This window comes from Micromys minutus (genome assembly GCF_963924665.1).
Source record: "Micromys minutus genome assembly, chromosome: 2".
Lineage (NCBI taxonomy): Eukaryota > Metazoa > Chordata > Mammalia > Rodentia > Muridae > Micromys > Micromys minutus.
The window spans coordinates 14,852,775-14,876,997 of record NC_137971.1 but is presented as its reverse complement, the minus strand read 5'-3'; the positions used below and the strand labels follow the sequence as shown (position 1 = coordinate 14,876,997).

The window sequence follows — 24,223 nt, the reverse complement described above, 5'->3', positions numbered from 1 at the left end:
CTGATATCCACATATGTACCTCAGCATACACAACACACACACACTAAATGTTATATATATTTTTTAAAGTTTTAAGAGGGCTGGAGAAACTGCTCAGTCATTAGAAGAACTTGCTGCTCTTGTAGAGTTTGATTTCCAGAACTCAAACAGGAAGGTCACAACCTACAACTTTAGTCCCAAGACATCTGATGCTGCCTTCGGGCCTCCAACCTTTGGCCTCAGCAAGCAACTACTCATGTGTGTACATACATGCTCATAAAAACACTTACACATAATAAAATTAATATTTTAAAAAAGGAGTATTGAAATGTTTGTCAGCAGAGAGGCTTAAGAGATGGCTTAACAGTTAACTTACGCTGCTCTTGCTGCTCCTGGGTTTGAGTTCCAGCACCCAAACTATGGAGTTCACAATTGCCCATAATTACAATTCCAAAGGACCCAACAACCTCTTCTGGCCTCTAAGGGCACTTCACTCACATGAACAAACCCACTTTCAGACATACAATCATAAACATAATATAAAATAAAAACAAATCCGGATGGTGGTGGCTCACACCTTTAATCCCAGCACTTGGGAGGCAGAAGCAGGTGGATCTCTGAGTTTGAGGCCAGCCTGGTCTATAGAACGAATTCCAACACAATCAAGGCTACACAGAGAAATCCTGTCTCGAATAATTATTATTAAAAGTACCTCAGCAAAATGGAAAAACTATAGTACAGTCATACGAATACATATAGAAATTTAAAAGAAGACATTAATAATACATGAAATATGGAGGTTAGAGTGATGGTCAGTGGTCTTCTGGAGGACCCTGGTACAATCCCCAGCAACCACATGGCAGCTCACAACTGTCTGTAACTCCAGTTCCAGGGGATCTGGCACCTCACACAGGCATACATTCATACACGCAAAACACCGATGCATATAAGATAAAAATAAATAAATTAGCCAAGGTTGGCGGAATGATGTCACAGGCCTTTAATCCCAAAACTGGAGAGGCAGAGACAGGTGGATCACCGACTTTGGGGCCAGCCTGGGCTCACTACAAAATGAGTTCCAGGGCAACCTGGGCCATACAGAGAAAGCCTGTCTCAAAAAAAAACAAAACAAAACAAAAAAAAAACAAAAAAGAAACAGACAATTATATAAATGATACATGAAATAGCAGCTAACCTTCACAGAAAATACTAAATACAAGAGTACAGCCTGCTGGTTCCATTTTTGTAAGAACAAAAGACAAAGCTAATCTGCAGTGACAGAATTGGAACAGCAGCAAGAAGACATGTGGCAAGGAAGCACAAAAAAAAAAAAAAAAAAAAAAAACACTTTTGAGGTACCAGGAATACAGCACTCTGGTGTAAGGGTTAAGCAAATGTTTTTAATAATTTATTTTTATTGTATGTGCACTGATGTTTTGCCTGGGTGATGTATGTCTGGGTGAGGTTGTCAGATCCCTCAGAACTGGAGCTACAGACAGCTGTGAGCCACCATGTGGGTGCTGGAAATTGAACCCAGATCCTCTGGAAGACCAACCAGTGTTCTTTAACTCCTGAGCCACCTCCCCAGCCCCTAAGCAAATCTTTTGTTTCATTTTGTTTTAATTCAGTAGCTTAAGCCAGGTGTGGTGACTCACACTTGCAATCCTAACAGAGAATGGCTATCTTCCTGCCGAGTAGAGGCAAGTTTTATATATTTGCTTTAATGAACAAACTCTAGATTGCCCAGACTTGAGGGAAAAGGTGAGTGACCCCAAAGCATCAAGCATCATGCATACTAAGTAAGTGTTCCACCACCAAGCTAAATTCTTACTACATAATAATATGGTTTTAAAAAATGTTTCAAATTTTGTGGTCTGTTTTGTTTGAGACACGGTTTCTAAGTGTAGTCCTGGCTGTCCTAGAACTCACTCTATAGACCAGTCTGGCCTCAAACTCAGAGATCCATCTGCCCCTGCCTCCTGAATGCTGGGATTAAAGATGGGCACCACCAACACCCAGCCATTTAAATTTATTAGATTTATTTATTTTATTTAATGTATAAGAGTGTTTTGCCTGCTTGTATGAATGGGTACTACTGTATGCTTGGTCCGGAAGAAATCAGAAGAGGTTCTCAAATCACCTAGAATTAGTTATGGATGGTTGTGAGCCACCATGTAGAAATTAAACCCAGATCCTCTGGAAGAGCAACAAGTACTCTTAACCACTAAGCCATCTCTCCAGCCCCTTGTAAACATTACTTAAAAGGCTACATCACACTAACTTATTTTTTAAGACAATGTCTTATAGCCCAGGCTAACTCACACTGTGGCTAGCTATGATCTGCTGATCCTCCTGCTTCCATCATCCAAGTGCTGAGATGACAAGCTCCTTCCACTGTGTCCAATCTTATGCACATTTTAGTCTGCCTTCTGCTACTGTGAAAAAGACTATGACCAAAAGCATCTTGGGAAAGACACTGTCTTAGGGTTACTAGCACTGTGATGAAACACCACGGCCAAAAGCAACTTGGAGAGGAGAGGGTTATTTGGCTTACACTTCCCCTTCACAGTCCATCATTGAGGAAGTCAGGACAGGAACTCAATCAGAACAGAACCTGAAGGCAGGAGCGGATGCAGAGGCCATGGAGGAAACCTGCTTACTGACTTGCTTCATATGGCTTGCTCAGCCTACTTTCTTATAAAACCCAGGACCAGAGCCCAAGGACGGCACCACCCACAATAGCTGGGTCCTCTCCAAAGAATTACTAATTAAGAAAATAGCCTACATGTGAGCATGGTGCACACACCTTTAATCCCAGCTCTCAGAAGGCAGAGCAGGTGCATCTCTGAGTTCCAGGCCAAGGCTAAACAGAAATCCTGTCTAGGGGAATAGGAGGGGAGAGCCCTAACTTCCCTCAAGGACACTTGTCAATATCTAAAGATATTTCTGGTTGTCCTAACCAGGTGAAATACCAATGGAATCCACTTGATAGAGAACAGGGGTATTGCTAAGCATCCTACAATGCACTGGAAACCCTCGGCAACAAGGCAGTACCCACCCCATTATGCTAACAAACCCTATTCCAGAAAGGCTAAAGCTTGAGAAGGGCTTATCTAAACTGGGTTGGCACATGCTTGTAATCCCCAAATTAATGTGGTAGCAAGAACAGCAAGTGTTTAAGGTCGTTCTCAGCTACATAATGAGTTCAATGAGTTCGAGCACCTATGCTCCCAACATTGAGAGCTGAACCACCTCACATTCATATTCAGTGAGAGACCTGTATCAAAAAATGTATAAATATCAATGTCAGGTATCCACGCCTGACACAGGAGCATAGGTACAAAAGCATCGGGTGTTGCATGGTGTGTCTATAATTGTAACATTCAAGAGACTGAAAAAGGAGCATCACTACCAGATCAAGACCAGTCTGAGCTACATGTCAAGAGCCTGTCTCAAAATATAAACAAGATGGGACTGGACAGATGGTTAAAAGTGCTGGCTACTCTTCCAGAGGTCCTGAGTTCAGTTCCCAGCAACCACATGGTGGCTCACAACCATCTGTAATGGGAGCCAATGCCCTCTTCTGGTGTACAGTGTACTCACATAAAATAATCTTTAAAAAAATAAAAGTTAACTTTTCCTGGTCACTTTAACAAAAATCATTTCAAGTCAGTGGTTCTCAAAGGAGACAATTTTGCACTGAACCATTCACCCAACACTCAAGAGAGACAACACATTTATAAACCTGGCTCTCCTAAAAGTGTCCTGGTTACTATAGACAAAAGGGTTTTTTAAAAAAATTAGGTAGAGCCAGGAGTATAGGCTTTACCTGGCTATACCCCTTCCAAAGAGACCCTGAGTCTATTCCTAACACTGAAGAAAAGAAAAGCTTTAGTTATCTGCTTCCTCTATAAGACCGACCACATACATCACGAAGAAAATGTAGGCTCTGCTACCTCTGCACTCAGCTCTTCCTTTTCAAGCTACCGTCCATCTGAAAGCCTATGGACTTAGCTTACGTTCACAGGATTCCTTGGCACAGGTCCCCCTACTTCCAGACCAAAGACTGGTAAACAAGTATGGAACTTTCTGTTTCACTCCATCTCAAAAGTTACACTCACACCATGCTATAACCAACTGAGCTAACCATCCAGTTATGGCTGGTTACTCCAAGTCTTTCTTCAAAATGAAAACAGAGTGATCCAAATTCTATTTGTTTCTTTAGTTTGGGTTTTCGTTTTGCTTTGTTTTGTTTAGGGTAGCTCTGTGTAGCACTGGCTATCCTGGAACTCACTTTGTAGACCAGGCTGACCTCAACTCAGAAAGCTGCCTGCCTCTGCCTCCATGACCAGTTCAGCCTGTCTCTGGCCCCACCCCTCCCATGCTGCTGTTGCTGTTCTTCTCAGTCCTGGCTGTGGCAGTCTTGGGCTACTCCTTATCTTCAGAGTGCTGCTTCCGTCTCCTGGGAGGTGACAAGAGTTCAGATATACTGAGAAATACAATGCACTTGGACTATTCTCTGTGCTTTAAATACTCTGCATTTATTCTTTACAACAATCAGATAAAATAAGCATTACTGTCATCATTTTATATGAATTTTACTTTGCCCAAAATAACAAGTTGGTAAATTAGAGTCAAGAGAGGCTCAGCAGGTAAAGGCACCTGCAGTAAAGCCTGAGCTGGACCCCATGTCTGAAGAACTGATCCCACCAGCTGTCTTCTGACCTTACACATGCACTACAGCATGAAGGCACCACAGACAGGAACACAAACATAATAAATATGTGCATACATACATATATACATATATAAAATATACATAATTTAATTAAGAGAATGTCTTGTAAGTATAGAAGATCAAGTTCTAGGAATAGTAAATTATTAAAAAGAAGACTGACTGAATTACACCCTTAGGGAATGGGTGGGCAGTGCTTAAAACTGAATACAGGGGGCTAGAGAGATGGCTTGGTGGTTAAGAGCACTGAACGCTCTTCCAGAGGTCCTGAGTTCAAATCCCAGCAACAACATGGTTGGATACATGGAAACACTTTATACCTGAGCTGCATCTTCAGACCTTAAGGTTATATATAATTCTAAGTCCAAACTAAACCATGAATGAAAATTCCTACTTTACTCAAAAAAGTATAACTAACTTAAGACTACTTTAAAAATCACCATCTCTACTTTCTAGATAAGCACATAGGCAGACTAAGCACATGTCAGTGTCCAAATTTCACGTGTGCTTACCTCAGACTGTATTTAGTCTGTATGTAAAAGTGGAAGTATGGGAAAGAAGATGGCTCAGTGGGAAAAGGCACCTACTGCCAAGCCCCAGAACCTGAGTTCAACTCCAGAAACCCACAAGGCAGAAGGTAAAAACCAGGCAGAGAAAATTGTCCTTTGACCTCCATATGCATGCCATGACACATAAGTACTCACACATAACACAGAAGATAAATAAAAGCAGAAGTAGCTTGTCTACAGAGTAAGTTCCAGGACAGCCACAAGTGGACTATCTACAAGGAAATGAATTTTGATTTGTCAACATTAAGGTACTATGCCCAATACTCAGGCAGACACACAGGCACAGACACACACACAGACACACACACACACACACACACACACACACACTTCTAGTCTCCATCACACTAAAGTGTCTAGTTTCACAAATCAACAACACAAACAAAGAGGTTTATACATACACTGGGCATTAATCCCAGCATTTGGGAGACAGAGGAGTTCCAGGTCAGCCAGGGATAAAAAGAGAAACCTTGTCTCCAAAAACAAAAACAAATAAACAAAAAGATTATAAACATAACCACCTCATAATCCCTTTCAATTTATCTTACACAAGAAGTAATGCTAGCCTTCATTAAGACTTGGCTCAAAAAGAGAGAAAAAGACACCTACCTACACTTTCAAAAGTTGAAATAAGTTCCAAATTGACAATATTTCAGGAAATTGATTGAAAGCTACACTCTCCTGCCATCTCACATAATTAAGATCCTGCACAAACTCTTAACTTCCTCAATCAATGCAATACTATTCTTCTCACTTCCTTTCTGTTGAACAGTACAAGCTCATGGAGAACAACCACCTAAAGATGAAGTAAAGTGAACCTGGAGCTCAGTGGAATGCGCTTGCCTAGCCTAAGTCCCTGAGTTCTCCAGTGCTGGGGGAGAAAATGAAAGAAAGGGAAGAATATGAAGGAGATGTCCAAAGTTAACTTCCCCCTTAAGAAGACAATTGAGTTCTATCACTCAGATCTTATAAAGGCCCAGCTATGGTAGCACAAGCCTTTAATTCCATTCTCAGAAAGCAAAAACAGGCTCTTTGAGACCGAAGCCACTGCTACACAAATATATACCCTTTCTCAGTGGAACTGGTGGGCCACACAGAGGAAGAGAAATGAGGGTTAGAACTTCAAGATCTAGGGCAGAGGAATGGCTCAGTATTAAGAACACAATGGTTATTTTTTATGATTTATTTATTTAGTATATATAAGTACACTGTCGCTGTCATCAGACACACCAGAAGAGGGCATCAGATCTCATTATAGAAGGTTGTGAGCCACCATGTGGTTGCTGGGGATTGAACTCAGGACCTCTGGAAGAGCAGTCAGTGCTCTTAATCATATCTCCAGGCCGAGCATAGTGTTCTTACAGAACCCAAATCCAACTCCCTGCACCCATATCAGGCAGCTAACAACTGCCTGGAGGTCCACTGTCAGGGAGTTGGCACCTCTCTTGCTTCATTGGGAACATACACAGACACACACATACATACACATAAATTTAAAATAGGAAAGTTCAGGGTCTATATCTTCATGCAACAAATTTGACCAGCAATCCAGGCTACAACAGACCCTGCTTCAAAAAAACAAACGGAATTTTCAAAGGTGGAGGCAGCTGGAGAGATGGCTCAGTAGACATGGAAATCTGAGCTCCAGTCCCCAGCACTCACATAGAAAGCTGGGTGAGGCTACACACATATCTCTAACCACAGCGGCACAAAGGCAAGATCGGAAGACTCACCGGGGTGTGCTGCAAATCTAGCTCCAAATTCAGTGAGAGACCCTGTCTCAAGGGCGTAGGACAGAATGATAGGACACCCAACATCCTCTTCTGGCTTCCATTACATACACATAAAAGCACACATGCACACAAATGAATAAATACAATAAACTTAGAGGGGTGGGTCTGAAAGAATAGCCCTGATGGCCAAGTGTGTACCTTATAAAAATAAGGCCATGAGTTAGACATCCAGAACCTACATTAGAAACAACAAAAAACTGGTGTAGTGACACCTAATCCTTATACTGAGGAAGGCAGACAGGTGGATCCCAAGGTTCATTAGGCTACTTCCTAGCCAGTCTTATAAAAAAAACCAAGTTGGGTGATAGTTGCACACCCCTTTAGTCTCAGCACTCAGAAACAGAGACAGGTGCATCATTAAATTTGAGGCCAGCCTGGTCTACATACAGCATGAGTCTCAAGACAGACAGGGCTACACAGAGAAATCATATCCCTTTTTCACTCACAACTACTGCCAACCTATATTCAGCCTACTGAACTTCCTTAGTTGCAGCTACCTACAGACACCTACCCTTGAATATCCCACAAACAACTTTACCTCAATACACTAAACAGTCCCAAGTAATTTATTTCCATAACCACCTAACTTTTAAGAAGTTGGTTCCGGGGCTGGAGAGATGATTCAGTGGTTAAGAGCACTGATTGCTCTTCCAGAGGTCCTGAGTTCAATTCCCAGCAACTTCAATGTGGCTCACAACCATCTGTAATGGGATTTGATGCCCAATACATATAAAGTGAAAAATAAATAAATAAATAAAGGAATAGTGGGTCATCAGCTGGGTGGTGGCGCATACCTTTAATCCCAACACTCAGGAGGCAGAGGCAGGCGGATCTCTGTGAATTTGAGGCCAGTCTGGTTTACAGATCCAGTTCCAGGACAGTCAAGGCTACACAAAGAAACACTGAGGATCAGAGACCAATTCATAGTGCCCTCATGGCAGCTCACGGCCATTTGTAGCTCCAGTCACAGGGGATCTGATGCCCTCTTCTGGCCAATGTAGACACCAGGTAGACATGAGGTACACAGAGACATACAAGCAGCGCACATACACATGAAATGATAGTTTTCTTTTTAAGATTTATTTATTTAATGTATATAAGTAGCTGTCTTCAGACACACCAGAAGAGGGCATCAGATCTCATTACAGATGGTTGTGAGCCACCATGTGGTTGCTGGTATTTGAACTCAGGGCCTCCGGAAGAAGCTCTTAACCGCTGAGCCATCTCTCCAGCCCATGCTATTGCTTTTTAATATGTGTGTTTGTGCCTGTATGTGGGTGTGTGATTGAGTGCAGGTGCCCACAGAAGCCAGTTACAGGTAACTGTGACCCTTGAGCTACTAGTATAGGAGCTGAAAACCACATTTGAGTCTTCTGAAAGAGCAGTTAGTGCTCTTAAACCTCTAAGCCACCACAGCATCCCAAGTGCTGGGTTCTAAGTTTTGTAAGGCTTGTTTTCATTTCTGGTGTTGTTTTGGTACTAAGCTGTTTCAGGCTTGCCTTGAACTCCGTGTGTATCTCAGGTGGATCTCTGTAAATTCAAGACCTACTCGGTCTACAGAGTTAACAGCAAGGACTACACAGAGAAACTCTGTCTCAAAAAAAAAAAAATTAAACATGACAAGTCACAATGACTGTCATAATAAGAACACATTAAAGGCTTGCAAATTCATTAAGAAAAAAATAGGGAGCTGGAGAGATGGCTCAGTGGTTAAAAGAACTGACTACTTTTCCAGAGGTCCTGAGTTCAACTCCCAGCAACCTCATGGTGGCTCACAACCATCTGTAATGGGATCCGATGCCCTCTTCTGGTCTGTCTGAAGACAGCTACAGTGTACTCATATACATTAAATAAATAAATCTTTAAAAAACAAAAAAAGAAAGAATGAAAGAAAGAAAGAAAAAGAAAAAAATAGAAACTCTCTTAACTATCCTAAGAGGAGTTATCAAATCCCTTGTTAGATCTATCTTGAAAGCCTTCACATGGAAATACATACACATTCAGTCAAAAACCGAAGATAATTCCAAGTCACTCTGAGCTATGGACAGGAGACACGCTTCACATGGTGGGGTACACTGAAATCACAGCATTTGAGAGGGAGAATCAAGTTTGAAGTTAGCCTGGTCTACATAGCTAGTTCTGAAGTGGCAAGGGACTGAACTGAAATAGGGCTCTAACACTAACCAGGTTTAAATACCATGCTTGCCCTATTTTGCAAAAAAAAAAAAAAAAAATGCATTTAAGTTTAAAACTTTTTCTAGGAAAAAAAAAAAAAAGAGTTGGGGAGGTTCGGATAGTCCTGCAACATTTTATTAGGACATGTCTGAAGGCTCCACTGTCCCATTCGCCAGGAACAACTTCCCCAGCGACTCTTTCTTCGCCATACCTGGGAAGGGATGGCTTTCCCGGCTTGCATCCACTCATCTCATGAAAACGCAGTGGGTTTATTAACTCTGCAAAAAGTGGGTGCTAGACCAAAGAGCGCAGGACGCGGCCCTTCAGGGCATCTGTACACTTAACAGGGACCAGCCTCCTTCGAAGGAGCAGCTCGAGGAGCTGATCAGGACCAGCTCAGGGTCAGCCCCACGATGGGGTCAAAGGTCAGCGCCTCGCCCGCCCCGAGGTCCCAGCGGGACCTCACGGGGCAGGACCTAGCCGGTAGCAGGCGTTCGAAGACAGGGAGGAGTACTCAGAGGTCCCAGGCCCGACCCTCCCACCGTAAGCAACCCCAGCAACCGCAGCCCTCCCTCTGCCCTGTCACCCGCGTCTCCGCGGCAGACTAAGGCTCCGCCTCCAGGGACGTCTCTGGGTCCAGGCCTAGTAGGGCGGACCGGCAAGAGGTTAGCCAGGTTCAAGGACCCGGCCGGGCCCGCGCCGCTTACCGAGCCCCCGGCTTCTCTAGCACCCTAGCAGCTCGCAGGCCTGCTCGCTCCCGACTCCGGCGACGCCGCCACTGCTCCGGAATCACGGGCGCGCTCCCGACCTCCCGACACTTTTCCACAGTCCGCCGCACTCCGCCGGGTCCTAAAATCCTCCTCTCCTCAGGTTCTTCCACGCCCTCTTCCTGAAGCGGACTCAGACCACGATTCCCAGCAAGCATCGCAAAAACTACAACTCCCAACAGACACCGCGATCGACCGGACCCTGAGGCCACTGGCTTTAAATCTGCTCTAACAGAAGTGTCATTGTTGTTTTTGTTGTTGGTTTAAATTCTGGCCAGCCTACAACCCAATCTTATAGAGGCATTTTTTCATTTGGGATTCCTTCTCTCAGGTTATTCTTCCTGTGTCTAACTGACAAAAATTTAGCCAGCACAGGTTCTGAGAGGGAGGAGCTGCAATCTAATAGAATATAAGGTAGATAACCAAGCATGATGCTTCCTTCACATCTGTTAACCACAGCACTTGGGAACTAGAAATAGGATAAGAGGTTCAAGATTAACTCCATCTTTATAGCGAATTCAAGGGCAGCCTGTTCATTAAGAGACTATCTTTTTTATTTTTAAGTTTACAAGACAAAGTTTCTCTGTGTAGCCCAGGCTGTCCTGAAACTTGCTCTGTAGACCAAGCTGGTCTTAAACTCAAAGATCCACCAACCTCTGCCTCCCAAATACTGAGATTAAAGATGTGTACCACCACCACTTAGCAAGGAACCCTATCTGCAGAGAGGGAGGGGAGGAGGGCTTAGCAAATTAAGAGTATTAGCAGTTTTCACAGAGGACCCAGGTTCAATTCCCAGCACTCATGTGGTAGCGCACAACTGTAGATTGATGTCTCTATGCAGGTGACGGCAGGCACATAATATTTGCCGCTATACACAAATGCCTGTAACTCCCATCCTGAGACTATCTGGCCTCTATAGCTCCAGGCACACACTAAGTACACGTGGATAAAGGCAAAAGCACCCATGTACATTTTAAAAACAAACAAATGAGGGAAGAGAAAAAGAAGGAAATGGAAGAGAGGGAGAAAGGGAGGAAGAAGGAAGGAACCATGCCTTGAGTAATCAGGATAAAAGAGGACATAATTTGAATTTAGCGATTAGGTGCAGTTTCCAGTGGCTTTAAGAAAAGGCAAAGGTAGCCAGGAAATGGTGGTGCATGCCTTTAATGCCATCATCCTGAAGGCAGAAGTAGGCAGATGGGGCCAACCTGATCTACAGGACAGCCCGGACTATGCCGAGAAACCTTGTCCTAAAAACAAACAAACAGAAAGATGAACAGAGACCTATGACAACAAAAGCCACTGGAAGAAAAACTATTTTAGGCAGGAAGATGAAATTAAGGGCACATTAAAATCAAAATGTCTGTAAGAGGTCCAAACAGAAATATCCAGTAGACCGCTAGATGCCGTTTATTGATACTCAGCCCAGCTATTAGATTGTAGCTAAATAACATTTTAGAGCCATTGGCTTGGAAGTAATGAATGACTCAAGCCAAGGCTTAGGAATGAGGAAGAAGATGAGCCAAAGACAAGACTAAACACTGAGGATAATAATTCCTAAAAGCAAAAGCAAAACAAACAAAAAACCATAGTGGAAGAGACTACAGTATGGACTGCCAGGAAAGCTGTCAAATGTCTCAGAGGAAAAAGGGAATAAAGATATCTTTGAAACTGTGTCACTGTGTGTGCTGTCACAGGCTTGTGATACCAATACTGGGGACACTGAGGCAGGAGAATGCAGAGTTAAAGGCACAGATAGGCTACAAAGTAAGTTCAAAGGTAGCCTGAGCTACAAAAGGAGACCTGCTTCCAAATTCAGAGGCTGGATGGATGGCTCAGCGGTTAAGAGCACTGACTGCTCTTCCAGAGGTCCTGCGTTCAATTCCCAGCAACCACATGGTGGCTCACAACCATCTGTGATGGGATCTGATGCCCTCTTCTGGTGTGTCTGAAAATAGCAAGTGTACTCACATATATAAAATAAATAAATTTTTAAAAAGAAGAATACTTGGTGAGCCAGACCTTTAATCCCAGCACTCTAGAGACAGAGGTAGGCACTGGTCTGCACTGGTCTACATAGTGAGTTCCAGGACAGCCACCTGCCTAAAAAAAACCAAGAACAACAAAACAAAAAAAGGATTCTTGGTGCTCTTGTAGAGGAATTGAGTTGGGTTCCCAACAAGGTCAGGAAGGGCACAGCTGACTGTAACTTCAAGGACATCTGCACACATATGCCACATACTTACATAGACGTGCACATACATTCAAGTTTACTTACATAGGCGTGCACATACATTCAAGTTTTAAACAAAACAAAAATCAAGGCTAGAGAGATGGCCCAGAAGTTAAGAGTACTTACTGCTGAGTTCCAGAGGCCTGAATTCAGTTCCCAGCACCCATTATCAGATGGCTAACAACCACCCATGGCTCCAGCTCCAGAGGGGTATGATATCTTCTTCTGGTCTCATTAAGCAGCTACACACGTGTGGCATCTACACATTCACACATTAAAATAAATCTTTAAGATTTTAATTTCAATTTCTGTGAGTGGTTTCCTGTCGCTAGAGTTGCAGGCACTTGTGACTTGCCTGATAAAGCTACTGGAAACCAAACTTGGGTGCCCTTGAAAAACACAGTGTTTTCAATGGCTGAACCATCTCTTCAAAGCCCCAAAATTTAAAAAATTAAAAAAGATTTTTAAAAGACTTTTAAAAATGCCCCCCCAAAGGGAAACCTTACAAATAAATCAGCATTTGTAAAGCAGGGTATGGCAGTTCATGCAAGACAGAAATAACATCTTACAATTCCAGTATTTAGGAAGCTGAGACAGAAGGATTGTCAAGGGATCAAGAACAAGCCAGGCTACAGAGTGAGAATCTGAATTTTTAAAAAAAATGTAATAATAAAGAGCTGAGGAAAAGACCCCGTGAGTGAATACGGACTTTCAGTAATGCTGACGAACCTGAATGTTATCACCCTAGTTGGCAGTGAACCTGGGAGAGCCGGCCTGAAGATGCAGTGAAGTTTTATGCCATAGCCAACTTTATTCAGAGCATCAGACAATTTACACTCTAAGGGTTAAAAGGAGTCAGCTAAGTAAAGTGTACAATCACAAGGACAAGCTGCCTGGGGCAAAAACATGTTTTCCTACAGAGGCATATAAGCAAATAACAATAGTTAATTTACTCCTCCCCCATACAGCTGGGAAGGGTGCAGAAGTACATTCCAAGAAAAAGCCATGTTATGAAGGAACAGAGGTTACGAGACTCTTGTTTATCTGGAGGTCTCTGCTCCTCACACAGCTCCACTGGTGAGCCATGTTCTGACACCTGAGTTAGATCCTTGACACCTGTCTCAGTCACTGTTCTATTGCTGTGAAGAGATAACACAGCCTCGGCAACTCTTATAAAAGACAACATTTAATTAGGGGCTTGCCAACAGTTTCATCCCTGGCAGAGAGCATGGTCATCCACATGCACTGAAGCAGTAGCTGAAAGCTACGTCGCCATCTGAAGGCAGAGAGAGCCTAGACCTGGCATCGGGTTTTGAAATCCCAAAGCCCTAGTCTGGAGAGATGACTCAGTGGTTAAGAGCACTGACTGCTCTTTCAGAGGTCCTGAGTTCAAATCCCAGCAACTACATGGTGGTTCACAACCATCTGTAATGAGATCTGATGCCCTCTTCTGGTGTGTCTGAAGACAGCTACAGTGTACTTATATATAATAAATAAATAATTCTTAAAAAAAGAAAAGAAATCTCAAAGCCCACTGCCAGTGACATACTTCTCTCCAAGGAGACCACACAGAACTAATCCTAATTCTTCTCAAATCCCTGATGACCACATTCTCAAATATATGAACCTGTGGGAGGCTATTCTTATTCAAACCACCACATGACCCAAGTGGTACCAGCTCTTAAAGTTGTCCTCTGGCTCCATATGGGTGTTGTGGCATATGACTATAATCTCACATGCATGCTGGTGTGCGCGCGCGCGTGCGCACACACACACACACACACACACACATTAAGTTTAATATAATTTTCGTGTGCACACACACACATTAAGTTTAATATAATTTAATTTAAAACTTCAATGAGGAAGGCAATAAACAGAAACAAAAACATAACATGAATGTGTAAAAATACCTGCCGTAGCTCAGTCAATAAAGTGTGTACCACAAAAGTTTAAGACACTAAGTCTATCCTCAATGCTTGGTATTGTGGTTTGAGCCTACAATCCCAGTGTAGGACACTGAAGCAAGAGGATCTCTGGAGCTCATTGGCTGGCTAGCACAACCTAGTGGGTGAGAGGTCCTAGTGGATGAAGTTGTATCAAAACAGTGTAGACAGATGGCTTCTGAGGAAAGACACTGAGGTTGACCTCCAGCCTCTCCAGGTGCACGCAGGAATAAGCATATGGAGGGAGGGGATGCTACAATGAGATTCATCACGGCACAAATTTAAAACACATGTATGAAGACCAGGGGTGTGGTGGGATACTTCTTTCATCACGGCACTTGGGAGGCAGAGACAGGCTGATCTCTGTGAATTCGTGGTCAGTCTGGTATACAAACACAGTGAGTGGAAGGTGAACCTTACAGTTTTTCCACTGAATTTTCAGGAGGTTGAGATTTGCTATTTTGCTCAGGGCTAATACAATATCAGTACTCAACCACAAATAAGGTGGAAGAGTGAGGCTTAGAAGAGAGCGATGCGGGCTGGAGAGAAGGCTCATTGGTTAAGAGCACTGACTGCTCTTCCAAAGGTCCTGAGTTCAATTTCCAGCAACCAGATGGTGGCTCACAACCATCTGTAATGGGATCAGATGCCCTCTTCTGGTGTGTCTGAAAACAGCTACAGTGTACTTACATAAAATAAATAAATCTTTTTGAAAGGAGGGACCCCTCGAGACATCCTCACAGTGCCTAGGGAACTTGAGTCCAGAGAGGGGACCTTTGGGTGCTGCGGATGCCCCTCCCTCGGAGATCTTCACGCAGCTCCGCCCCCAGTGTGCAGCGCTAGCGGGGCGTGCCCTGGGGCAATCCCAGACCTCGCCTGGCGGGGCGGGGCCGGGCGGAGTCAACATTCAGTCCAGGGCTTGACTCACCTCCTTCACCAGGGACGGAAGTGTCAGCCCTGCACTCCTCAGGGTACCACGGACTGGAAACCAGGCCTCGCCCCACTGGGCGATCAAGGCCCTGGCAGGCTCCTGCGCCAGAGGCGTCATGAAGCGTGCAGGAACTCTGCGCCTGCTTTCGGATTTGAGCAACTTCAGTGGCGCGGCCCGGCTCCGCGAGTTGTTGGCGGGGGACCCAGCTGTCCTAGTCCGCTGCAGCCCCGACGGCCGCCACCTGCTGCTGTTAAGACCCCCCGGATCGCCCGCCCCCCAACTTCTCGTGGCTGTGCGTGGGCCCGGCCTGCCTCTGGAGCGCTCCTGGCCGGAGGGCGACCCCTCGCCGCTGGACGTCTTTTTCGTGCCGTGGCTGGCGCGACCCGCGCTGATCTTGGTATGGGAGAGTGGCCTAGCAGAGGTGTGGGGCGTGGGGATGGAGCCTGGATGGAAGCTACTTCAGAGCACCGAGTTGTGTCCGGATGGTGGAGCCCACGTGATAGCCGTGGCAGCCACCCGAGGCCGACTAGTTTGGTGCGAGGAGCGTCAGCCTGGCGTTGAGGACCAACCAGGGCAGCTTTCAGTGGCCTTCAGCCACTGTGTGTGCGTCAAGACCCTGGAGACCAGCGGGGAGGCTGGCACCAAACTGGGCTGCACCCACATCCTGCTGCACCACTGCCCCTCTTTTGAACTGATAGCCTCTCGCAAGGACCTCTTCCTGGTGCCTACAACCACCACTTGGCCTGGTGTGGCCCATGTTCTGCTCATCTGGAGCCCGAGCAAGGGGAAGGTAATAGCTGCTGCCCCATCTCTTGGTCTTTCTCACAGTAAAAGCCTGAATCCCAAACAAGGCGACACTTGGGACTTTCGGACCCTGCTGCGAGGCCTTCCAGGGTTCCTGTCCCCCAGGGAGCCACTGGCTGTACACACTTGGGCCCCATCTTCCCTGGGCTTGTTGTTGCTTGACTTAAAAGGTAAGGTGAGCCTAGTACAGTGCCATGGTGGTACTCGAACTGTGGGAATCCTGCAGGAGGCACCCGTAGGCCTAAAAGGGTCTGCAGCCCTGGGAACATTCCATGGCACTTTAGCCTGTGTCCTGGGCTCCACCTTGGAACTACTGGACATGAGCAGTGGGCAGCTGTTAGAAAGGAAGGTTTTAAGTACAGACAGAGTACATCTACTGGAACCCCCAGCCCCTGGCATGAAAAATGAAGAAGAACCAGAGACTCGAGGAGCTCTCCGTTTGCTTTCAGCCTTGGGTCTCTTTTGTGTGTGTTGGGAAGCTTCCCAAGGCCTTGAGCTGCCCTCAGACAAGGATCTGGTGTTTGAGGAGGCCTGTGGGTACTACCAGCGTCGAAGCCTTCGAGGTACCCAGCTCACCCCAGAAGAACTGAGACACAACAGCATGTTTCGGGCACCTCAGGCCTTGGCCTCCATCCTCCAGGGCCACCTCCCCCCATCTACACTGTTGACCACCCTGAGGGCCGAGCTTCGGGACTATCGGAGTATAGAACAGCTCAAGGCCCAGCTGGTGGCTGGGGATGATGAAGAGGCTGGCTGGACTGAGTTAGCGGAGCATGAGGTGGCTCGCCTGCTGAGAACCCAACTGACAGGAGACCACCTGGCCCAATTCAACACCATTTTCCAAGCCCTCCCTACAGCAGCTTGGAGTGCCACCCTCCAGGCCCTGCAGCTCCAGCCAGATAGGAGTGGCAGGCTGAGGTCCCAAGCACCCCCGGATGTATGGAAGAAGGTACTAAGAGCCCCAACAGCCGGGAAGGAACATCCCAATGGAATACTGCCACCCTTTGAACTCCTGTGTCAGTGCCTAGGCCAGCTGGAGCCCCAGTGGCTGCCCCCATTTGTGAAACTGGCACAGCAGCAGGGTGGTCCAGGCTGGGGGGCTGAAGGTCCCAGTCTGCCCCTTTATCGCCGAGCCCTGGCAGTGCTAGGTGAGGATGGGAAAAGACCTGAGGCTTTAGAGCTCGAGCTGCTTCTGGGCAGTGGGCGCCCCAAAGCCGTGCTACAAGCCGTAAGGCAGCTGATTCAGAAAGAACAGTGGGAGCGAGCTCTGGAGGCCGGCCTGACCCTGGACTCCTCCAGCCCCCTGCTTCGAAGTGAGATCTTTAAGCTACTGCTGGCCGAGTTTGCCCAGCACCGCCGCCTTGATGCACACCTCCCTCTCCTCTGTCGCCTGTGCCCACCAGAAGTGGCTCCAGATGAGCTCCTGCTTCTACTGAGGACACATCTCCCAGATGATGTGGGAACCACCCCTTTTCCTGAGCCTGGGGCTGAGCCCCCTCTCACAGTGGGCTTGGTCAGAGCCCTGTTAGAACAGACTGGGGCTCAAGGAAGGCCCTCTGGCCCAGTTCAAAGCACCTATGAGGACATCCTATGGGATCCAGGTACTCCACCCCCTACCCCACCTCGTGGATCTACAACTGCCCTCCAGGCATCAGACCACCCAGGACATGAAGCCTTGGTACCATCTGGACAGGGGCTTGGTGCAGCTGACATGGGAGTTCATTTGTAGAACATTCGAAGGGTACCCAGTGTTGGAGAGCACAAAGGTGGAACTTGTGTGTGCAATACTGTCCGCTGTGGAACAAATTTTAAAATATATGCAAACACCAAATATATTCACAGTTGGGTTTTTGTATGTGTGTGTGAGAGAGTGTTTTGAAGAGCTAAGGGTTGCAGCTTATAGAGGGAATGGTTGAATCTGGATCTCTTGCATAAACCAGCCACTTCTGGTCATGAGAAACTAATCATGAGTGTTTCCTATGTGCTAGGAAACCTGTTGATCTTTACAGAGTCCCTCGTTAGATGCGTCTCATAACTCCGCTGGTGACGTTGTAATGTCTCCATTTTCTAGAGGGAAGAAATAGCTTGCTAGAAAGATTAAAAAGCTTGGCCAAATATGTCACCTAAAACATAGAGGCTTCTACATGGGATTCATGTCACTCTAGCCCAGCAGTGCCAGCCCAAGTTCCTTACCTCGTGTGGCTTCTCTAGGACTACAAGGAGAGAATTCCGTGCAGTCGCAGCTCCTTTTCCTAGGTCTCTTCTGCCCTTGGGTGAGCCCATGCTTACTTACCCCAGGTATTGTTGAGCAGCCCCTGGTTTATACAGACAAGAGTTGTCTGTAGAGCCCCAGACTAGTAATGAGTCGCTTGCTGGGGAGGCTGGGGGACAGACAAAGGGACGACAAAGTTCTTGAGATGGCCTCATACTTCTGGTGACTCTCTAAGACAAGAAATAGCAAGCTCTTGGTTTTCTGGGTCTGTTAACAGGGCTGTGGTCTCTGCCCACTTCGACCCATGTGGCCTCTTATAGTAGAATCTTCCGGGGGTTTGCCATACCCCCTTTTTGCTTCCAATTAACCACAGTGTGTTTCTCCACCCTCTGCAACCTGTTCTAGCTCCCAAATAATGAACACAGAAACCTGGTATTTTTATTAACAAGCAGCAAGCCTAAACTGGGCCGGTTCTGAGCTATTCTAACCCTCTAAGAGATCTGTATCCCAACCACTGGACTCATGGTACTTGCATTTAGTCTCTCCTTGGCTCAGACTACTGTAGCTGCCAATTCTCATGGAGAACTCACTCCCTTGGTGACCTGTTTATTATGACTTCTTCTGGACCATCTACCTCATGACCACCTCTTCCCTTCCTTCCTTGAGGTCCCCCCTCCCCAGGACACAGACCCCCACACACAAATTAGTAGTCCCTCCCTATTCTCTTCGGCCCAGATAATTGACTGATCAGCTCTTTATTGGCCAATCAGAAGATACTGGGGAAGAATGTTTAGAAAACACCGGGACAGGCAATACTTAATAAAAATAACAATACCAAAATCTGGCCTGTACGCCAACTCTTTGCGGGTATAGAAATGAGCATTTGGAGCTGGAGAGATGGCTCAGTGGTTAAGTTAACTGCTCTTCCAGAGGTCCTGAGTTCAATTCCCAGCAACCACATGGCGGCTCACAGCCATCTGTAATGGGATCCGATGCCCTCTTCTGGTGTGTCTGAAGACGGCTACTGTGTAACTCATATACATTAATCTTTTTTAAAAGAATTATCCCTGTTATCTCTGCAGCCTCCCTGCTTGCTTGTGGCTGCTATGCATCCCAGGTACCAACTAACCAGTTCTTGCCCAACTTTGTTCTCAGAACCCACAGGTTTGATTCTATTCATCCTCACTTTGAGCCTAAATTAGACTTAGGCTCACCTTGGTCTAGGGACAATTTCTTAGTCTCTCGGTTCCTCAGAGCTTCTGAGACAAGCCCACAGTTGGTTGGTCTTAGTTCCTCAACCTCATGAAGCTCCCAAGGCAGCTAGCTCATGGTCAAGGCCTGCTTGGGAATAGTTTCTTTTTTTTTTTTAAACGATTTATTTATTCATTTTATGTATACAGTTACACTGTAGCTGTCTTCAGACACACCAGATCCCATTACAGATGGTTGTGAGCCACCATGTGGTGACTAGGAGTTGAACTCAGGACCTCTGGAAGATCAGTCAGTGTTCTTAATCACGGAGGCACCTCTTCAGCCCTTGGAAATACTTTCTTAGCCTCGGTACAGTCTTAGGATTATACTTGGTCTCATCCAAGGCTTTTGTCCTAACCTGACCACAGTTACCTACCACACCTAGAATCAAGCTACTGGACTTTCCACTGTTTTTCCCAGGACTAGGAATAATTCCCTCGGTCTCCACACCAGACTTTTCCTAGCCTGGCAAGGGTTCCTCCTCTTGATCTTCAGGACCTGTTATATATCCTCAGTAGGAAGTTGCTCCCTACTTGTGATATTACTGGGTTATAATCTTCAAGTTTTTGGGTTTGGTTTGGGCCTCCTCCTGGGCCTGGAAAAGAATTATACTTGTTGGCCCTAAAGAACACACAGGCCAACTTTTTCCTTTGGGTTATATGACTTAAAATTCCTTAGGGCTACCAATTGGTAAGGTTTCTATGCATGTGGCTTCCTTTGAAGAGAGTAGGCAAATTTAAATGTGAATTTTTACTTCCTTTTTGTTTGCTTTTTGGTTTAGGTTTTTGAGTTATTGGGTTTTTTTTTAAGATTTATTTACTTTATCTATGTGAGTACATTGTTTCTGTCTTCAGAAGCATTAGATCTCATTACAGATGGTTGTGAGCCACCATGTGGTTGCCGGGAATTGAACGCAGGACCTCTGAAAGAGCAGTCAGTGCTCTTAACCACTGAGCCATCTCTCCAGCCCTTTGTTTTGGTTTTGGTTTTAGAGACAGGGTTTCCTGGCTATCCTGAACCTTTTTGTAAACCAGGCTGGTCTCAAACTCAGAGATCCTCTGCTTCTACCTCCTGAGTACTGGGATTAAAGGCATCCACCGCCACACCCAGCAAATTTCTGCCCGCTTTTCCAGGCTGGATCCTTGGTTATAGTCACCCTTACTACCTCCAGTGTGACTAATGCAAGTAATGCCAAGCTGTATTTGAGGACTCTGAGAACACTTCAGAGATGTGAATGTCCACTATGTTTTGAAGGATGTGAGAGGGCCCTCAGAGAGTGACCAAGTGCTTGTGGGTCAGGATGTAAGCTCTCAGCTACTCCTCTGTGCCACTGCTGCCTTCTGCCTGCTCCACACTGTGGTGGCCATTGACTCTAAACCTAAATTAAATGCTTTCATTTTATAAACTGGTCATGGTGTCTTATCACAGTAGCAGAAAAGTAAGACACATGTCCTTTGGCATGGCTTAGACCACAGATTATTGAGGTTGTTACAATGGCTTTCAGTTGGTTGCTCTGTCTCCTTACATCTACTCTTTTGCTTGTTTGTGTGTTTGTTTGTTTGTTTGTTTGTTTGAAATGGAGTCTTGCTACATAGCTCTGGTTGTCCTGGAACTCACAGCATAGACCAGGCTGGCCTCGAATTCACAGGGATCTTTCTGCCTCTGCCTCCTGAGTGCTGGGATTTAATGATGTGTAGCTACAGCAGCCATATCTTAATCATCCAGAAAGTTAAACATTTCTGATGGAGTTCCAAACATTACTTTAATATTCAGTGTAAAAGCCAATATCCTGACATCTGCCTTCCTTTAGGTCTGGCCCTGCCTCCTTCCTTCCAGTTTTCTTTCCCGGAGCTCTTCTGTGATGTTCTGGTTACCTAGCTATTCATTCATCCCCCTAATTAGAATTCAAGTTTCTTGAAGGCTGACACCATAGTTATCTGTAATTCTGCAGCCTCACCATTGGAGGCAGGATCTAAGGGGTTGCTAGTCCCTGGGTGAAAAGGCCTTCCTTTCATTTCTCCATAAGCCAGACTGACCAAAGGGTTGATCTTGACATGAACATACTGGTGGGTCTCAGGGACCTGGGCAGTGGTAGGGTCAGCTAAGCAAGAATCATCTCAGGAGAAGGGAATAGAAGGAAAGCCTGAGTCAGTGAAGGCCCAGGGGAGAGGGGCATCAGACTGAGTGGGAGTTGGATACTGAACTTGGGAGTGCTACAAGACCAATCACTTGTATTCAACATGGGCCATGCAACTTTTTTTTTTTTGAAAAAAACCAAATATTTATTGTATAGAAATACACACACACACACACACACACACACACACACACACACACACACACACATATATATATATCCCCAAGTTGCTCAAGATGCTAGTCTCTCATTTCCCCTTCTTCCTTCTCATCAACACCTCTGATGTAGAGCACATTATTACACCTTATTAGAACTTCACCCAGATGTCCAGACAACGCCCCATCCATGTATTCTTCTGTATTTTGCATGTTCATGTAGCCATCAACAGAGACCAGATAGCCCTTGTACTCCATGCCCCACTTAAGTTTCACCATTACTGGTTTTCCTGTCAGTCCATTGAGAAAAGGCTTGGGATTAAAGAGTACACTCATCACGAACACCTGCCAGCACTGCACCCCACTAGCCACCGACCCCACCGTTGCCCGCCCCTCGTGACTGGAGCTTCTGCCGCTACACTGAACGGACCGGTGCTAGGAGAAATCAACTTTTTTTAAACTCTTTTTTAAAATTATTTATTTTATGTATATGTCTTCAGACACACCAGAAGAGGGTTCCAGATCCCATTACAGAAGGTTGTGAGCCACCATGTGGTTGCTGGGAATTGAACTCAGGACCTCTGGAAGAGCAGCCAGTGCTCTTAACCACCGAGCCATCTCTCCAGCACAAGCGATATGCATGTTCTGCAGGTTATCCAAAGAAACTTTATCTCAGGAATAAAAGGGGGGAAGCAGGGGGACTGGAGAGATGGCTCTGAAGTTAAGAGCACTGACTGCTCTTCTAGAGATGCTGAGTTCAATTCCCAGCAGCCACATGTTGGCTCACAACCATCTGTAATGGGATCTGGTGCCCTCTTCTGGTGTGTCTGAAGTCAGCTACAGTGTACTACTTTATAAATAAAATAAATTTAAAATGAAAGGAAGGAAGAAAGAAAGAAAAAGGAAGGAAGAAAGAAATGCCCTACAGTGCTGAGGTGGTTTGAATATGCTTGGCCCTTGGGAAGAGGCATTATTAGGAGGTGTGGCCTAGTTGGAATAGGTGTGACCTTGTTTGAAGGAAGGGTGTCACTGTGGGAGTGGGTTTTGAGAGTCTCTTTCTGGCTGCCTTTGAATCAAGATGCAGAACTCTCAGCTTCCTCTCCAGCATCATGTCTGCCTGCCTGTCACAATGCTTCCTACTATGATGAGAATGGACTGAACCTTTGAAAATATAAGCCAGCCCCAATTCAATGGTGTCCTTTAAGAGTTGCCTTGGTCATGATGTCTGCTCACAGCAATGGAAACCCTGACGAAGACAGGCATGCAGATGCACTGGGGTTTGGTTCCTACTGACCTAAGTAGTCACAAAGAAAGAGAGGGAGGCTGGGGCAGCTCTAGATTCTCAGTTCTATATGGAGTCACCCCAAGTTTGAATTAGTGTGATACTAATGTCCTGGGGCTAGGGATTGGGGGGAGGCCAGCAGAGTTTTTTTGTTTTTTTTTTTTTTTTGTTTTTTGTTTTGTTTTGTTTTCTGATTCTCTTCCCTTCCAGATAGCTCTTGCTATATAGACAAGGATGACCTTGAACTTCAGATCTTCGGCCATAGTCAGCTTCAAACTTTGCTTTGTACCTGAGACTGGCCTTGGATTAATGCCTGCCCCACACCCCACCTCTGCCTGGTAAGTGGTAGAATTTCAGGCCTATACCCCACTTTTGTTCTGGAATTTTCTTTTGATTTTGATTTTTTCAGGTTTCTTCTTAACGTTTATTTATTTTGTGGACGCTTGTGTTGGGACACCCAGAAAAATATATTAAGGTGTCAGAGAACAGCTTGCTGAAGTCAGGGCTCTCCTTCCAGTGTGTGTTCTGGGGATCCAGCTCACAGCGTCCAGGCTTGGTAGCTGCTGCCCTACCTGATAAGCCATTCCCCAGTCCCATTCTGGATGTTTTGTCTTTTTCAAATATGTATGTATGTATTTTTGATTTTTCAAGACGGGGAGATTCACTGTGTAGCCCTGGCTATCCTGTAGCTCACTTTGTAGACCAGGATGATCTTGAACACACAAAAATCCCTCTGCCTCTGCCTCTTGAGTGCTGGGATTAAAGCATGAGCCACCTCAGACAACTCTTTGTCATATTCTTGTGAGTGTTTGACCTACACGTATGTTTGCTCACCACGTGTCCTATCTCTCTTGTGCTTTTGGAACCCAGACAAATTACAGGAGGTTATAAACCAGCCAACATGGATTCTGAGAACTGAACCCAGGACCTCTGCAAAAGCAGAGAAAGCTATGTTCTAAGGAACCAGCTCTCTCTGGTCCCAAAGTTTTTACTTCCTTTTCTTCTTTCTTTCTTTCTTCCCTTTCTTTTTCTTTCTTTTCTTTCTTTCTTTTGTGTGTGTGTGTGTGTGTGTGTGTGTGGTTAGAATTTTGGTTTCTTTAAAAACACAGAAATGTTATGTGACTTTGTTTTTGTTTTAATCTCAGGTGTGGGATATGGGGCTGCTTCAGACTGTCTGCAGCAGCTGACTGTGATTTGTCTCATACTCTTGCAGGAGCATGATTTTTACCATCTAAGATACATAGCGTCTGACAT

General features: G+C 45.5%; 3 protein-coding genes across 3 annotated transcripts in view; 1 reads left to right on the top strand and 2 right to left on the bottom strand.

Moving 5' to 3' along the window:
* ARMH3 (armadillo like helical domain containing 3) overlaps positions 1–10,093 on the bottom strand; it is a 173,549-nt gene extending 163,456 nt beyond the window's left edge. The window contains exon 1 of the mRNA XM_080913266.1: positions 9,959–10,093. The gene's annotated coding sequence lies outside the window, so the exon portion shown is untranslated. The remainder of the gene's footprint in view (positions 1–9,958) is intronic.
* A 5,038-nt stretch (positions 10,094–15,131) lies between these two features.
* On the top strand, positions 15,132–17,726 carry HPS6 (HPS6 biogenesis of lysosomal organelles complex 2 subunit 3). Its single transcript, XM_080911643.1, has one exon. The coding sequence runs from the start codon at positions 15,244–15,246 to the stop codon at positions 17,659–17,661; it is 2,418 nt and encodes an 805-aa protein (XP_080767769.1). The 5' UTR covers positions 15,132–15,243; the 3' UTR covers positions 17,662–17,726.
* A 4,045-nt stretch (positions 17,727–21,771) lies between these two features.
* LOC308417003 (small nuclear ribonucleoprotein F-like) lies at positions 21,772–22,023 on the bottom strand (the record flags this gene model as incomplete). The annotated part of the gene is made up of 1 exon (XM_080912093.1): positions 21,772–22,023. One exon carries the CDS (start codon positions 22,021–22,023, stop codon positions 21,772–21,774), a length of 252 nt encoding a protein of 83 aa, XP_080768219.1.
* Between the last annotated feature and the right edge of the window lie 2,200 nt (positions 22,024–24,223).

Coding starts and splice junctions, on each gene's coding strand:
- HPS6 (XM_080911643.1), top strand. CDS start 15,244: ATGAAGCGTGCAGGAACTCTGCGCCTGCTTTCGGATTTGAGCAACTTC.